The following is a 16,310-nucleotide window of genomic DNA, read 5'->3' as shown; positions in this document are numbered from 1 at the left end:
TGAGTGAGTGAGTGAGTGAGTGAGTGAGTGAGTGAGTGAGTGAGTGAGTGAGTGAGTGAGTGAGTAGGTAGGTAGGTAGGTAGGTAGGTAGGTAGGTAGGTAGGTAGGTAGGTAAGTAAGTAAGTAAGTAAGTAAGAATCGATAAGAAACTGGAATTTTTTGAGGGACGTAAAATCGTCTGTCTTTAGAGTTTCTCTCGGGGACAACAGCTCATTATAACCAAAATGATTACAGCAAATGAAACCACCCTGAGCTTAATAGTTCCCTAGTTCCTGAAATGCGAATAGAAAGCTGCACTTGAAGCCTTGCTATGGATTCAGTTTCGATTATTCGATTATACGATTAATCAAAAAGTAACACCATTTTGCTTACGAAATATTTCAATTTTAATACAACCAGCTTAAATGTGAAGAATTGTGTTATCAAAGATAGAAATGAAAAACAAGCAACAAGAAAGCAACAAAAACAACAACAGCTAAGATACTTTCTATCCAAAAAACATGTTTTTATTTTTCTTTATCTTTAATACATAGTATGAAATTACTAATTCCTCTACTTTAGATACCTCATTAAGTTGACTTAAAGGTGCCTCTCGTGAAAATTTGAAGGTGTCAAGGTGGAAGGATGCATGGGGGGTGGATTTTTCCATCTCCCAAATTTTTACCATTCACTAGGACAAGCGATATCACAGCAAATGCGAACTGCCTTGCGGTCGTGTACTTGTGTCCATTTCCAATGCTTTCTTGGTTTCTCGAAATTGCACTTTACAAAGTAAACGCAATAGTGATCCTTAAATCTACATTGTGCTATCCATTCATCAGGGGTACAATCATCCACAGCAGGCCATTTGAGTTCTCCATCAGTTACCATGCTTGAACAAGTAAGATTCAAACGACGGACCGCAGCTTGTTCAGATCTCGATACCTGTCGCTTGACCAGATGTCTCCCCTTAACAACTGCAAAAAAAAATTGATAATTTGACGAAAAGAACTGCCATAGGCAAACTTCACCCAGAGTCTACAATATGATTTTTAATGACTAATTGGACCAGTTGGGCGTTGAGGCTGAAGAGGAGACATCCAAGATAGCGAATTTGTGGGTCCTGAAATCCTCTATTAAGAGAAACAAAGCTACATTGCTAAGAGTTTGCTAGGTATTCAACTTCTTGTTTTAATTTTTATGTCATAATAATAATAATAATAATAAAATGATAATAACAATAATAATAATAATAATAATAATAATAATAATAATAATAATGATAATAACAATGGTTATCAGAATAATAATAATATTACGGACAAGCGGCTGAAGCACAATCGTCCAGATATTACTGTAGTACACAAACATAGATCGACATTGCTGTGCCAGCGGACCAAAATATCTTTACTACGAAGGAGGAAAAGGTGGAAAAGTATCACGACTTAGCGCTCGAAATTAAAAGAATCCACAGAGCCATTAGCCTGCGAACAGCAGACGCATTTCCGGTCGCCCTACGAAAAATAGCGTCTGCGAACCCGAGCGGCAAAACGGTTTCCGTGACGTAAAACCTTTTCAGCCAATCACGGTTTAGCTCTTAAAATCAAGGAACTAACTCGCGAGACTTCTCGCAAGATCGTGGGCGGTCGATATGTTTAAAGTCGAAATTTGAAAGGACGACGGTGCTTGTGTATAGCCGCCCTTTTTTCTCAAATTTGCACATGCCACAAGGAGATCAACTAGACGATTATACAGTGTTTTTATATTGTTACACTTTAATTTTGTATTGTGTCTCAAGCACTTGGATAAGGGCTTTATTCGATGATAGAAGCAACCTTCATTTTTTAAATATTTGTCTTTGTAATGCACTCCCAGAAAACTGCCTCATTTTAAGCTCTCTAGTTTTTCAGAACCAGGCTGTTACAATAGTATACATATACGTGTAATACATGTATTATTATTTTGATATAAATATTTGACATTTCTTTTGGTCTTTATTTCTTTGAGGTATAATGATGCGGAGAACAAAAACATGAGGCTATTTTTGGTTAATGAAGTGTGGGAAAATTTTGGGTAAAAGAAATGGCCCAAAACAGAGAAAAAAGGTAAGTTGTACACTTTTCTAAGTTTCTTGAATTTGGAACAGTGAAACCCTGCCTTAGGGCCACCTCGGTAATACAGTCACCTCGTCATATAACCACTTTTTTTTGGCAGCCTGGCAAAAACCACCATACATTTTCTTGTAAAAAAATCCTCTTTAATACAGCCACCTCATTATTACGGCAAAACTTTTTTGGCCCATTGATGACCATATTAATGGGGTTCCACTGTAGTTTCTTGGTGTTGCCAACAGGTGCAATCCCCTAATGACATGAATACAATAGATTGAAAAGCCACTAAATAATACCCACACCAAAAACAGGAGCAAACCAACAATACTTTTAGCAACACCAAGAAGCACTCTTAATTCCTTTTCTACAGACCTGCACATTTAACATGCTTTCCTTTTGCTAGGGGCCATTTTTCAGTACTGAAGTCAGGGAAATACTCGCGCAGACGTGGTAAGGTGGCAAAATGGAAAACTTGAAGAACACAGAATTCGGACAAGATGCCAATTTGAGAGCTAAAAAGGTAGGTAAAATACATGTACATTATTTTGTTAATGCTTGCAGTGCAAATATTTCTACTGTGTAGGTTACGTCATCCACTGAGTGATTTATTTAGCCTGTCCTGTGACAGAGCTGTGCTTTGGCAGTGCCTGGTGGCCCCTGTTGCATTATTGTTGCTCCTGGGTGACAAGGAAGTCTTAGTTTGTTCAAAAACATTCATCCTGGGTACCTGGATCTTTCAGGTTAAGGGCACAAGGCTCTTTCATTTTTTAAGAACACAACACATGTTTTGCATGTTTGTCTTATGGATACATAATTTATGATTGTTATAGAATGTACGAGTGCCACACCCTACCCCCTTTGACATTTTTAATGTTAACAGTGTCCTTGCCATTTATTTGAGGGGTTTGATTGTAGTGTAAATTGCTCAGAGCAGAGAGCAAGAACCAAATCTGAAGATTCAAAATAGTCAGAGTCACTATTTTGCCAGACTAAACTGTTGCTGAAGAACAAAGTAAATGTTAATCAAGTGTTTATCACACTAGTCAAGCCACTGTGACTAAATAAGTTTTTTTGGTGTTCAGAAATTGAGGAATCGCACAGACGTGTTGGACAAGGCACAACTTTCTCCGAATGACAAAGCCAAAATAAAGGCTTTATTAGACGTACACAATGCTATCCAATTTATGTCTTTGGAGGAGAGTGAAGACAATGAAGAGGGGGCCAGCGATCCACCACCCAGGTACATCAGGCCACTGTGCTCAGAGAGGTCAAAGTTAAGAAACATCAATGCTGTTCTTGACGCCTTTAGTGAGGCTCACATGTCAAAGAGGCAAAAAAAAAGAACAGCCAGGAAAATAACCAGAGAGGTTGATAAATACTTGTCAGACAGACCAGTACCAAATAACTGCCCTTCATGGGCAGTATGCCAATAACACCGCCAAAGTAACAAATTGCTACAGTGATCGCTACTATGGCAACTGGGAATAAAAGGTCCAAAAATGATGCTGTGCACATTATGTCCAGAAAATGACCTTTAGCCGAAGCACAAAATGAGATGGCATAGTCACTCTACATGAGTATAAAATTCTACTTTCCCCCTATTTTTCACTGGTTTAAAACCTATCATATTGTTTTTCTCTTAATCAAGAATATATGTGACACTTCTAGTTCACTGGGCAGTAATTCAGTCTTCCCTGCGTTTTACTAACAACGAAACCAAATGAGCGAGAAGCCCTGTGTGACTTTTGGGTGCCACTTGCATAAAGTTGAAATTTGATGGTCAACAGTGACATTCTCTCTTCAGGACTCTGCATCCACGACCACCATAGTAGAGGTCACTGTAGCAATTTGCTTAAAGTCCCTAATGTATTATCGGCCTTCTTTAGTAAGGATGACCCTGTGATGATCAACTCTAAATTGCACAATCTTATTGGAAAGGTGATAAGAGTTTTATTCTTTAAGACAATCTTTACTCGACTGTGTTCATTAAAATTGCTGAAATTACAGGATAGTCAATGGATTATCCTAAAACTATAAAACAGGGAGTGTAAGATAGATGCATTGTGAAAGTGAGGCGCTTGTTAAAAGTGCACAGTTCGTGATTATTATTCAAACTCAAATGTAGGCAAATTCTGGTAGACTACTTTGTGTGCCACCAGGTCTAAGTTGTGTCCATGCAGTTACAGCAGAGTAGCAACAAAAAGTGAGACACGTGTAGAGATGTTAGCTTATACATTTGTATATAAAGCCTATATGGCTAGTTTTGTTTGCATCACTGTCGTCTTTGTAGCATCAGTCTGATACTCCCCAATAATAGCCTCTCAGCAGTTTGTATAGGCTTTAACAATAATTTTTGGGGATGATCCACCAAGTACTGGTACTCGCTAATATGAATTAGGGCAGCAGTTTAGATTCCCTAATGAGATTTTATGCAGAAGTAAGACTTTTATTTGTAATATTGTTCTTATTAAATTATGTAATAATTTTGCTGTGAACTACTTCTTGGAGTTATTTTGGAATGGAAATGCACGTTACTTATAATAATGTTAGTTAATTAATTATTATACAGTCAAAATCTTTAATACGGAAACCAAAGGGACAGAACCAAGTGTCCGCTTTACAGAGATGTCCGTATTATAGAGGTAGGGAATGTATGATTGTTGGCATTTCTGGGACCAAAGGAACTGTCCGTATTAAAGAAGTGTGCATAAGAAGAGGTTTAATAGACTGTATAATTATTATGTTAATTTAATCATTTCAAGGAAAAAATTTTGAATTTTGTCAGTTCTAAAAGGATTATTTAATTGGCCATTTCCGAGTTCCCCCAGGCCTCTGTTTCAAAACGAGGGTAGATGCTCAGCGTTTTATATGGAAATCTTTCTTCATTCTCATGCAAATAAAACTCATTTTCACAAGAAAGGTTGCGCACCTAGCCTCATTTTGAAAGTGAGGGTTTTTAGAACTCGGAAGTGGCCTATTTAAATGGAAAAGTTACAGTTTTGGATATAAAAACTGTAGAAAATAGGAATACATTGTAAGGAGTCTCTTTTTTATTGTGAAAATATTTAATATACATATGTACATATTATATGAAAATGGAGAGAGAATTATTTTAATAAAATCTTTAATCCCAAAAATGCACCTAAATATGACTCTGCTTGATTTGTGTGTATCAGCGAAAATGGGTCATTTTGGATGCATGAAACGGTCCAGGGTTGTCTCACAAACGTCCACTTTTTATATACCGGATAGAATGAACATAGGATTCGAAACTGGATGGTTAAGTAAAGTTAACACATTTAGGAAATCTAGTGAATAATCCACCGAAAGTGGAATCTGGGTGAACATGAAGGCTGCAGAAAGTAAACCGATCAAACTGAGTTTCCGCATTCATTCTTCCGGGAACTTAACGGATAATTGAGTATCCTCTGAATTTACGAGCTGCGGAAACATGACGGCAGTTAGCGTTTCCGCAAGAGTAAACCTGACGGAAACGCGAGTATAAGGGATGCGTTTAAGCGCCTCCGCAGAAACTGAAACATGACGGATACACGTGTTTCCCGCAACGGTTAGTTACAATTCCGTCTGCGGATATTCAGGTTTCCGTGAGGTAACCGTTACAAAAACGGAAACGGAAACGCCTTTTTTCAACCTGTGTCAGAACGACGCGTTTACGAAAATTAATTTGCCAGGATTGTGGGACTGATTGATGAAATGAGCATCAAGAGGATTCTCATTGAAGAAAAGATACAAGATACAGGATTTGAGGACATTTTTTATCTATTTGCCTACGGAGTCAATGGTCTATCACACCTAGATGTTTTGATCATATTTGAAACGATATCCTAATGACAGTAGATGCATCATGCCGTTTGTTGCTTCTCAGAGCTCCTTTCTGGTTCCTGGCAGGAAAGTATGCTTTGGAGAACTCTACGATAGTTTGTCGTGTGCCGCTTTAGATATTTTTTAGTAGATATCCTTTATCTTTAAATTTGAAAGCTAGGACGAGTGGTAATTGATTTCCCATGCGTGGTTGCTTCTTGGTTCAGACAGAACGTTGATCAGATAGAAAACATTTTATATTTGTTGTTTTATTGCTTTAAATACATCTTTTCAAGGTTTTAATTTCCATAGCTTTTTGCAAGATGAGTCTATGCGTCGTAGCTCAAATGTCATCTTGACTATGATCAATTTACTGCTGTAATTATTTACTTCATGCTGGGTCTGGCAAAGGTTTACGTTTTTTCAGATCATTAACGATCGATTGTCAGAGATTTCTGAATCAGTCAAGGATGTGTCTGTATAATTGATTCACCACCTTTTGTCAGCGCTGGTTAAACTGCAATAAGTCTAAGCGCGATGTCATTAAGATTTGTTACTTTCCTTTCGCTGTAGCGATTATTTTTCCAGGTTTTGTTTATGTCATGTACTACCGTATTTTACAAAGCGAAACCAAAGGCCTACATCACATACATGGCTTAAGAAGCAGTTACTTCATAAAGAAGTCAGCATTCAACGTCGCAGGAAACCTTGTTATGTTCGTGAAATTCACGTTCCAAAGCGTATCAGCGCGCGAGATCGCGAGGAGTCACTCGAGCTGTATTCTATCTTTTGATCTGATTGGCCAACATCAAAACAAAAGGTTTTACGTCACGGAAATCGTTTTGCCGCTCGGGTTCGCAGACGCTATTTTTCGTAGGGAGAGAAGCGACGACCGGAAATACGTCTGCCGTTCGCAGGCCACAGAGCTCGAGCCACGAGAGTGACAGTAATACGCATCGTGTTTGGTGCACTTGGAACTATCTTGGGGAATCTGGAATGCAAAGACCTTGTATGGGAGTTTGAGTCCACAAAATATTTTTGGAAGCTACAGTTTTCAGCCATCCTTGGTACTGCCCATATCTTGCGGTAAGTGTTATGTCTCGAAGCTGCGGGATTGGTGTTGAGACTTGGCTGAGAATTTCCAGAAAAGGAACTGGAGAGGATCACACCATAATAATAATAACAATAATTACGTTCGACGAAGGAGAACGCTTCCTAGTCTAGTCCCGTGGGAGATCATGGATGCCATGCGAATCACGGTTTGGGCCGTTAGGCGCGATCTTGGACTGGCTGGCTGTCACGTCTGGCTTCGAACGTATGTGTTCAGTTTTTCTTGCCCGGGAACTAGCACTTATTTTGTGACACTGGTTCAGTCAAACATTGGCGAGTTTGTGTTTATTACAGGTTTGTTTATCGTTTTTCTTACTTTTTTTATAGAGAAAGCTCCATTCTAAAATATTCAGATATGTAGATGTTATGCCAACGATGTGTTCTGCACACTTTATTCGTTTTTATTGATTCTAGCAAGATCAGCTTAGATCGACCATACAGTCGACTCCTGATAATTCGAACCTTCAAGGGAAATAGAAAAAAGTTCGATTTATCGGGAGTTCGAGTTATCGAGGGTAAAATTACAGTCGAATCCCGGTAACTCGAACTCTCTATAACTCGAACCTCCAGTTAACTCGAAGCAATTTACATTTCCCTTAAGATCGCTTTCTATTAATTTTACCCTCGATAACTCGAACTCCCGATAAATCGAACTTTTTTCAATTTCCCTTGAAGGTTCGAATTATCGGGAGTCGACTGTATATAGAAAGCGATCTGAAGGGACCTGCCGTTAATTACATGTACTTTACCAAGAGACTAAGCCAAGTAAAAAAGATACGCTCTTGCATATTGAGGGAAAATGAGGTAGTAACGAATTGTAAAGTGGGAGGATAAGCAATAACACTGATAAAGACAGCTGCTGATATCCATATTGACTAGTTATAGTTGACACTACAACTACCCCCGTTCTGTATATAGTATTTTCCTGCTCCTTCTGTAGCTCTTTGAAATATACCGATTCATAATGAAGATGTTCACACATATTCCATACAATAGATGAGATAAATACAGGAAATAAACGCAAGGTTCCATGCACAGTTTCGGTTCGATTTGCACAGGTTTGATCAAAACATAATTATTCTCAGTTTCAAGAATAGTTTATTCTAAACCATAAGAAAAGATTTAATTAGAAGTTTAATTTCTCGCTATTTCTATTTCACTTTTTACATTTAGTTCATTTCATTTGCCGGAAAGTAAGCCTTAGAAATTAAAAGGACGTTTGATCAATTCACGCTCGCGCATTCTAGTCTTTTTTTTTAAATTTATAGCGGAAGGACATCTGTGAGCAGGGAATAAGTCAGCACAGAATATGATGGTCGGCAAATTTCTGTAATCGTCCATCGTTCCGCTAGTGATAAGCTAGCCTTTGAATCATTCGCTCGTCTTGCTTGTTTTGGGCCGAGTCTTATGAGAAAGAGTGTCTGGCAAGGTTCAGCTTAAGGTTTCCAATCAAAGATTTGTGAACTCGTGTCTGGCAAACTCACTTCGTGTTAAAATATACACTGTTCTACGCACCTTATAACTTCATCTGCGCTTAACGAGTGTCTTTTGGTCCATAACTTACATAACAACTGCTCCACAGAATGTCACTGATAACACGTAACGCAAAAGAGTATCGAAGTGTGACTGCACAATTAATGTCACGAAATCTACCTATTGTAAGCTGTTCCTTCGGGAATTTTTTGTGTTTTAGGTCATCCTAACCATTTCGTACTTGCGGACGCAAACAATAGAAACTTCATCATTACCTACCGATTCCTCGCGGCCCCTGTTTAAGCAAATCGAGATGTTTTTCTATATTGACTGTATGACTGTATATTTCAACTGTAAGTACTTTCCTTAATATACGCGCGAGTTACTAGAGTGCCTCCTTGGGATTTCGCCTTCTGGGCGAAATCCCTGCAGGGGCAATAAAAGTGTTCGATTGTGATTTCTCAATCTTACAGGCTAATCACGTTTTGCCCCCCACTAATCTAATCACGCTATCATCTTATCATCATCTAATCAGGCTAATCACGTTTTGCCAATCAAGTTGTGGGTGGTCCACAACTCAGTTGATAAAACTGAACTTTTGTGTCTCAGTTCCCTGAGTGCTGGACTCCCCTTATCAGTTACTAGGCTACAGGGCAAGTAGCCATCTATTCTGGCAAGGGCAGGGGTGGACACATTCCTGCACAGCCCTCCTTACGAGCTGTGTAGTAGCAGTAGTAGCAGTAGTGGCAGTAGTGGCAGTAGTAGCAGTAGTGGCAGTAGTGGTAGTAGTGGCAGTAGTGGCGGTAGTGGTAGTAGTGGTAGTAGTAACTGCAAATTAGGGGAGTGCATTCGATAGGGAGGAGAGCCATTCGAGAAGTGACTTAACCTGTATTTTTCAGTCTACAGCAGAGAGTAACTAGTAAGATGACTGGATCACGAGCAATTTCAAAGAATTCGAATAGAATTCCTGTACTACCTGCAACTCCACTCGTAGTGCTCGTGTTCGGATACCGTTTAGTGTTATAAATCGGCAAGACTCCACAGAAATCTAAAATCTCCTTCGTTAGCAAGGTCCTGTTGGCTGTGCCAGTAACCATCACCACGTAAGATTGTTCCTCTACAGGAAGCTTTTTTGGCTGGGATCCTGAAGATGTTGCCTGTGGGATAAAAACACAAAACAGCGAAAGATTAAAATCGAGTTTTACGGGTTGCCATCTAGCATGTGTGCCCCTGAGTAATTAAATTTAAAACCAACATTGGCCAAAGCTTCATCAATGATATTCTACTTCGCATTCGGTGAATTTAGCTACGCATCCACTTAAATAGATTCTTTCCACTGAAGAATCAAATTAAAGTGGCTTCATCATATTGGATTGCAGCTTCGTTTGTGAAGAAACATTATCATAAAATAAGAAGACTTTTTCTCCGTATCAGCTGTTTGTACATTTATTAGCCGCATATTGGTTGCCCGAAACTATATCTTTTTAATTGCCTACCCGTGTAAGATCTGCTTTCAGTTTTCCTGGTGCCGTCAGCGTCGAGTCCATTTCAGAAATATAACAGACTTTTCGAGAGAGAATCCTGGCAACGGTTATACGCTATGAAAAATTAAAAATAAAAACCAAAAAAGCAAAACAAAACAAAACAAAAAGGAAAAAGAAAACGAAAAAAAAAAAAAAAGAAGTCAAGGTCATAATAAATTAGAATTGTTAATGTAAAGGGGTTTCTTATAGTCTGCTCCACAGGCGTTCTTTGTGTCGTCACGCAATGCTCCTCCCCACAAGGATCGTTGCGTGACGACACAAAGAACGACTGTGGAGCATACTATAGGGAACCCCCTACTTTAACAAAACAGAGTTTTATTTCAATTCAGAAATGGTGATTTGTTATAGCTAGTCTTGGAGTTTGCGGCCCTCTTAGTACGATACGATAATCTTCAAGCTTATTGTGTTCGAGGTACGAGAAAGCAACCCCTAATTTGTGTTGGGTGTTCTGTGCATTATTTGGTGTCCTGTGCAATTAATAAGGGAGGTTTTTTTGAGATTGTATTTTCGTCGTCGACACACATTTGCCTCGCTTTGAGGCGCTTGCTTACGTTTTGCCTCACTTTGACGCGCTAACTCGACATGTGGTGATTCTTGTGTCCTCGGCGTTCATCTTTCAAAGGTTTGCTGAGGTCTGCTATTCTGTCTTCGTAAAGCGTTCATCTTTTGAAAAGTTTGTTGAATCTTCGTAAAGCGTACATTGATCTGTGTTTGTTGAATCGTCCAAAGCATTCATCTTCAGAAGTTTGCTGTTAAATTTTACTATGGATTAATTAAGCCTTCATATTTTTCAGCTTGGATCGTCACTGTCTTTGGAAAATGTATGCAACTACTGATGCATGCATCAAACCGAAATTAGATCGGCGGCCGTTGTGCCACAAAGTAAATTTACCGAGTTGTGTAGCTCGGCAGCCGTTGTGTCACAAAGTAAATCTACCGAGATGTGAAGCTCGGCGGCGCCATTTGATCATGACTTAAGATATTTTCGGCACCAGACAAACGAACACTTTAACTCTGTGTTATTTATTAGGAAAAACTCACCCACAGTAGCGCCACTCTCGAGTCACTGAAATCAACACGCTTGACCAAATTACTGGAAAAGTTATTGACGTGAGCCGCATACACGTTCCATTGAAGGTTTTGACAGGGTTAGCGCGAAGTTTGAATTCAGATGTGAAAGCTTTTAAAACAGTAAATTCAATGGTAATTCATTTTGTCAAAGTAGCTGATTAGAGAAAATTATCCCAGGAAATGGTTTGAAAAAAGAAAAGCAATCCCGGGTCAAGCACTAATCGGCCTTTGAGCAACTGCGCCTTGTAACTCGCACCAGTAAAACAAAATGTTCCGTTTACACGCCCAACGCTCTCTGGCCAATGTCTCCTTCAATTACAAGCACTTGACACCGAACCATACGATATCTTTTGAAAACTTTCTTATAATGATACATAGTTTAAATAAAGGTTTCGCTGTACGCAACCCTCTCGTTCACAATATGCCATAATCATATTTATCTATATCGCAACCACCCTTCCGCCTCAACTGCTACCTGTAGGCCTAACAAAGATATCGAACGCACTCTCCTAAGCTCCGATTACTCCTAGTTTACATGCTAAATTGTTAAAAATGCAGCCAATCTATCTTCTAGATCTCGACGAAATTTACCTCGGGGGAGGGGCAGGAAAGTGTAAAATTATCGTGGTGGGATATACGCAAAATGCATACGCAAAAGGCTTTTTAAAAATTAAAGTATCATCGGTCCTGTTATATTACTCAACTCAACTAAACAGGGATTGGTCAAGTGTCCTTGACTTATTTTAACACACAATAAAATAGGCCACTTCCGAGTTCCAAAAACCCTCACTTTCAAAATGAGGCCATAGTCCAGTCAAATTGTGGTTTAGCATCAAACTAATTGCAACATAACTTTTTTCAACGCCATTTAATTTTTGGATGGCTATTTAACAACATACTAAAAATCCGCCAAAATCGGTTCGGTGAAAGATGAGAAAAATTGGAAATAAAGATTTTCAACTTTCACCACAGGAGAACCAATGGGAAGATCACTGGAAGATCAGGAAGATCACAAATTCAGACAAAACATCTGATAATTGTGGTTTTTTTCCTCAAAAAGTCTCGATACAACATCGCTAATGTAGTTTGGGTAGTTTTGTTGTAAAAAACGCCGACTAAATGTGTGAGGATCACCTGGGTCAGTGTTTCGTCTTAAGGGCTTTGCACAGGTTACCCAGCCACTCGTCTGTCTTCACATTCTGTTTTCCATGCTTTATCTTTTTTTTTCTGTGACGGTATTTAAAAGGAAAATTATTAGTCAGTCTGTGTTAACATGGTTAAAAATATTAGTGTCAGAAATGCAGTACGTATTTTGACAGTATCACACGCTGCTAATTTTTTATATCCTGCAGCACGGATGCAAATTTAGTAGCTGACTGATGGTGAACAGTTATTTTGATCACCTTCCGTTAGCTACTAAATTTGCATCCATGCTGCAAGATACATGCGATTAAATTTGTGCAACGGACGATATCTTTGTATCAGTACCAACTGTTTAACCTATTCCAGGAGCCCATGATGGGCTCTTGCCTATTCCTATTTTCTGTAATCGAGTTTTGTGAGGTAGTTATGTTCAAACCTTGGGCACAATATGTGTCATCAGGGTCGCGACATGCGCAACCTCCTTTAGGATTATGACTCCGTGCTTTACAATGTGAGTGAATAAGTATTCTGCTAAGAACTCCGTCGATTTGGTTTTTGCCAGATCGTAACGCTCTGCGCTTTTAATTTCATTCTGTTGTAAGGGAAATCCAGAAAACCAAGCGCAGTGTGAGTATTCTTTTGTTATCTTCTTCTTGTAGCGAGTCTCAGATTTAGTTTAGTGTATCTGTGTATTCAGTTTGTATTTTCTGTGACAGCCCTTCTTTTTTTGGTAAGATGAATAAGAATAAGTAGATTAATCGCTCTGTGGTCTAAAGGCGTTTATATTCCCTCCTTCCATTTCCTTTGTGAGAAAAACCCTGAACCTTGACCAGTTTTTTTTCGTCAATTGGCAAATGAAGACCTCTTTTTTCTATAAAGATCATGGGATCCTATACACTGCCTATACGTCTGAAAATAATTGCAGTTGTCAATGGAGGCGAGAAATTAAAGTACTGGACATATGTACGACATTAATGGGCTTGCCTGACTTAGGTTCTGATGGGTCACCTCTTTTTGCGGAACTAATGTTTCTCTTCGGATGAGCGTTGTGTAACACTTCAACTTAGTGCATGTTAACCTTCTGACTGAGTTGCGTGAATTATGCTCTGGGTCAGGGAATTTCCATTACTCCATAGACTCTTACGAGATATTTTTACATACGCATTGTTTTGGCTACCCAGAAGTAATCTTTCCCTTAAGGCAAGCTTCCCTATTATACTATTTCGTTATCTTGAAACAAACCTCTGCTGGAACCAGAGTTCTTATTCGATGAATGTTCCGTTAACCCTTATAATCTTCTTTTTTGCGAAGGTAACAACACTCTTCCTCAAATGAAAACGCATTTCCCTCTCATCAATTTATAGGCATTGGAGCTTAACCTGTTCAAAAACTTTGCATAGTTGTGCATCGTAAAGAATTAGTAAAACTACCCTCCCCACCTTTCCAATTCTCTTTTAACAAGAAGGAAACAAAAAGCTTCAAAAAAGTGAAACTTGTATATTTGATGAGGCCGGTACGTTAACGAAAATTAATGTGTAGGTAACGGTAAAAGCCAAAGCATTACCTTGCTGGATATTTGAAAACGTACCGAACGAAAATTGCAGTCTTTTGACTGAGAAAAAGAACAAAAGCCTAAGGTAAAAATAAGCCCGAAAATTCTGCTAGAAAAGAACAAAGGAAAGGGAAAATAGAAAGAGCGAGGAGAAAGAAAGGAGGAGAAGAAAAAAAAGCAGTGGCTGCACTCCTAGTTTTTATGTTGACTTCTTTAGAGATAGTTTTTGAAAGAAAAAGATTGTTTGATGGGAGAAGTCTATTTTTCTTACCCTTGCGGCTAACAGAAATATGATAAAAAGGATATTTTTTAAAAGCTCATGATGAAGTAACGGCTTTCATTTTTTAGGTTTAAAGCCTTACGACTAAATTTGTTGTAGTTTTACAGCCAAGTCAGTTCACTTTATTACTCTCTAAGCCTCCTGTTATTTTGGGGTTCCTTGAGTGGAGCATGGGCTTCCTGTGCAAAAGCCAACCGTGTTTAATATTTATTTTGTTTGAAAAAAAGAAACTCTTTGTTTCAATGTTTTTATCACCGAAAACGAGATAGCAGTTATTCTTTCTTCTTTCACTTTTCCATAAAAGTAACAAACAAATTTTGTGCATTTTTTGTTGGAACGTATAATTTAACTAACGTAGGTGCCCTGTGTTAAAAGCTCAAAATGTTTAACACTTAATTTTGACATCTTGCACCGAACGGATTTCGGCGGATTTTTAGTATGTTGCTAGATAGGCCACCCTTGCTTAAATGGCGTTGAAAACAATTCTGTTGCAATTAGTTTGATGTTGAGCCTCAAAAATGCCTAGATTGACTGGACTAAAGTGCACAACCTTTCTTGTGGAACAGAGTTTTATTTGCATAAGAATGAAAAATCATTTCCATTTCAAAGGGTGAGAACTTAACCTCGTTTTGATACAGAGGCCCGAGGGAACTCGGAAATGGCCTGTTGCGGGAGGGGGGATTCCTATACGGACTAGATAGGCACGGGCTGCCTTTTATGAGGGTCTCGATCGTCAGTGTCAGTGATAGAAGGTGGGAAAACACACTCTCTTGAATGAACACAACAACACAAACATGGAGCCTCAACCTAAAAGCAACAGTTTTAGAGCTTTTCCTGGAGGATACAGCAGCAAGTGGATAAAAAAAATGCAGATAAATACATGGAATACTTTCGTTTCTTTAGTACCGACATAAATTGTTTTGATTCACCCCTTTATTCTTTGTCGCTGTTAAGGCGACAGTCTAGGAATATATCATGAACAAACTTTAATTCTTTTACCCTGCAACTCCAGCAGACAGACAGCATACGGAGTCTCAAATCCTCATGTCCCTCGGGGAAAAAGTTAGTTTGGTTTTCTCTCGAGTCCTGATGTTTCCTTCCTTCTGTCTTATGTTGGAGCACAGTGGTAAATATGACTTATTTCTAACTCAAACACGAGGGACAAGAAATTCAGTTTGCTTCCCTAAGTTCCAGGTTAAGAAAGTCATCGTTTTCTCAGCGGTGTCAAGTTCAGGGTTAGCACACTAACACAATGTTTACTGGTCAGGTTTTCGTTCGCCCAACGTGTTTTGTTTTGCCGTCGCGGTGCCGCGACTCGGTAACAGAATGTCAATGAAATATTTCAGACACTTACCATCTGAAAATTGTTGTAGAAATCAGCTCCCAGGACGTCATTGTGAGCAGGGACTCGGAAGACAACGACATTTCTCTGTTCATCAATTTCTATTCCCTCTGCAAACTTAGTTCCCTTCTCCTCTATTTCAAGCATGTGCTAACAAAAAAATAAACCGATCAGGGGATGAGTGACAGCTTCCAAATTAAAAGTGGTTAGGGACCGTTCATAATTTTTGGGTTGGGGGCTCTATAGGGATCTTAATGTTTTTTTCTTAAATATTTTTCCTAGCCCCCCACCCCTCCCCCACCCCCACCTGATAATGTAAGATATTTTTATATGCTACACCCACTTCTCATTAGCCTGAAATTCATCCGATTACTTCGAGTCGTTTTCTCCTTTCAACAACGTCTGAATCGACCGGCCGTTAATGCCGTCCAGTGACGTCACTCACTACCCGAAAACCGGGTAGTGATTTTGATTGGTTGATTGTCTAAATAAATAATTATGAAAAATTTTTGCGAGATTGTCACTTGATATTCAGCGGATCGCATCCCTGGCATTCTTTCGTTTAGTTCAAACATTTCGATACGCTTAATCTTTATCTTAAACAGCAAAATTGCCCTTGTCTTCGAAACTGAAATGCTAAATTGAACTGCGAATGAAGAATCATTGCGGAGAGTCGGTAGGTTTTTCATTTAGAGCCGCTTTGTGGTTTCGGCGGCCGGTGATTTTGTTTACGCGAAGTTTTCTGAAATCAATGTTATAATCATATCTTGCTATTTTCACCGTCAAGTATAATGATTCTGTTAGCTTTTCTTTCTTGTCTCCTTGTTTTTTTCTTCGTTAAGGACCAAATAGCTCCTTTTCAATTAAAGCAAATCATTGTGTT

The 16,310-nt window shown here is 38.9% G+C and overlaps 1 protein-coding gene across 1 annotated transcript; it reads right to left on the bottom strand.

Moving 5' to 3' along the window:
* Nucleotides 1–569: 569 nt before the first annotated feature.
* On the bottom strand, nucleotides 570–10,121 carry LOC140930541 (uncharacterized). The gene is made up of 3 exons (XM_073380268.1): nucleotides 9,992–10,121; nucleotides 9,472–9,652; nucleotides 570–956 (listed from the first exon to the last, which is right to left on the bottom strand). Exons 1-3 carry the CDS (start codon nucleotides 10,040–10,042, stop codon nucleotides 661–663), a joined length of 528 nt encoding a protein of 175 aa, XP_073236369.1. The 5' UTR covers nucleotides 10,043–10,121; the 3' UTR covers nucleotides 570–660.
* Nucleotides 10,122–16,310: the final 6,189 nt, after the last annotated feature.

This window comes from Porites lutea, chromosome 3 (genome assembly GCF_958299795.1).
Source record: "Porites lutea chromosome 3, jaPorLute2.1, whole genome shotgun sequence".
In the NCBI taxonomy this organism is placed as follows: domain Eukaryota; kingdom Metazoa; phylum Cnidaria; class Anthozoa; order Scleractinia; family Poritidae; genus Porites; species Porites lutea.
This window is presented reverse-complemented; position numbering and strand designations above follow the sequence as displayed.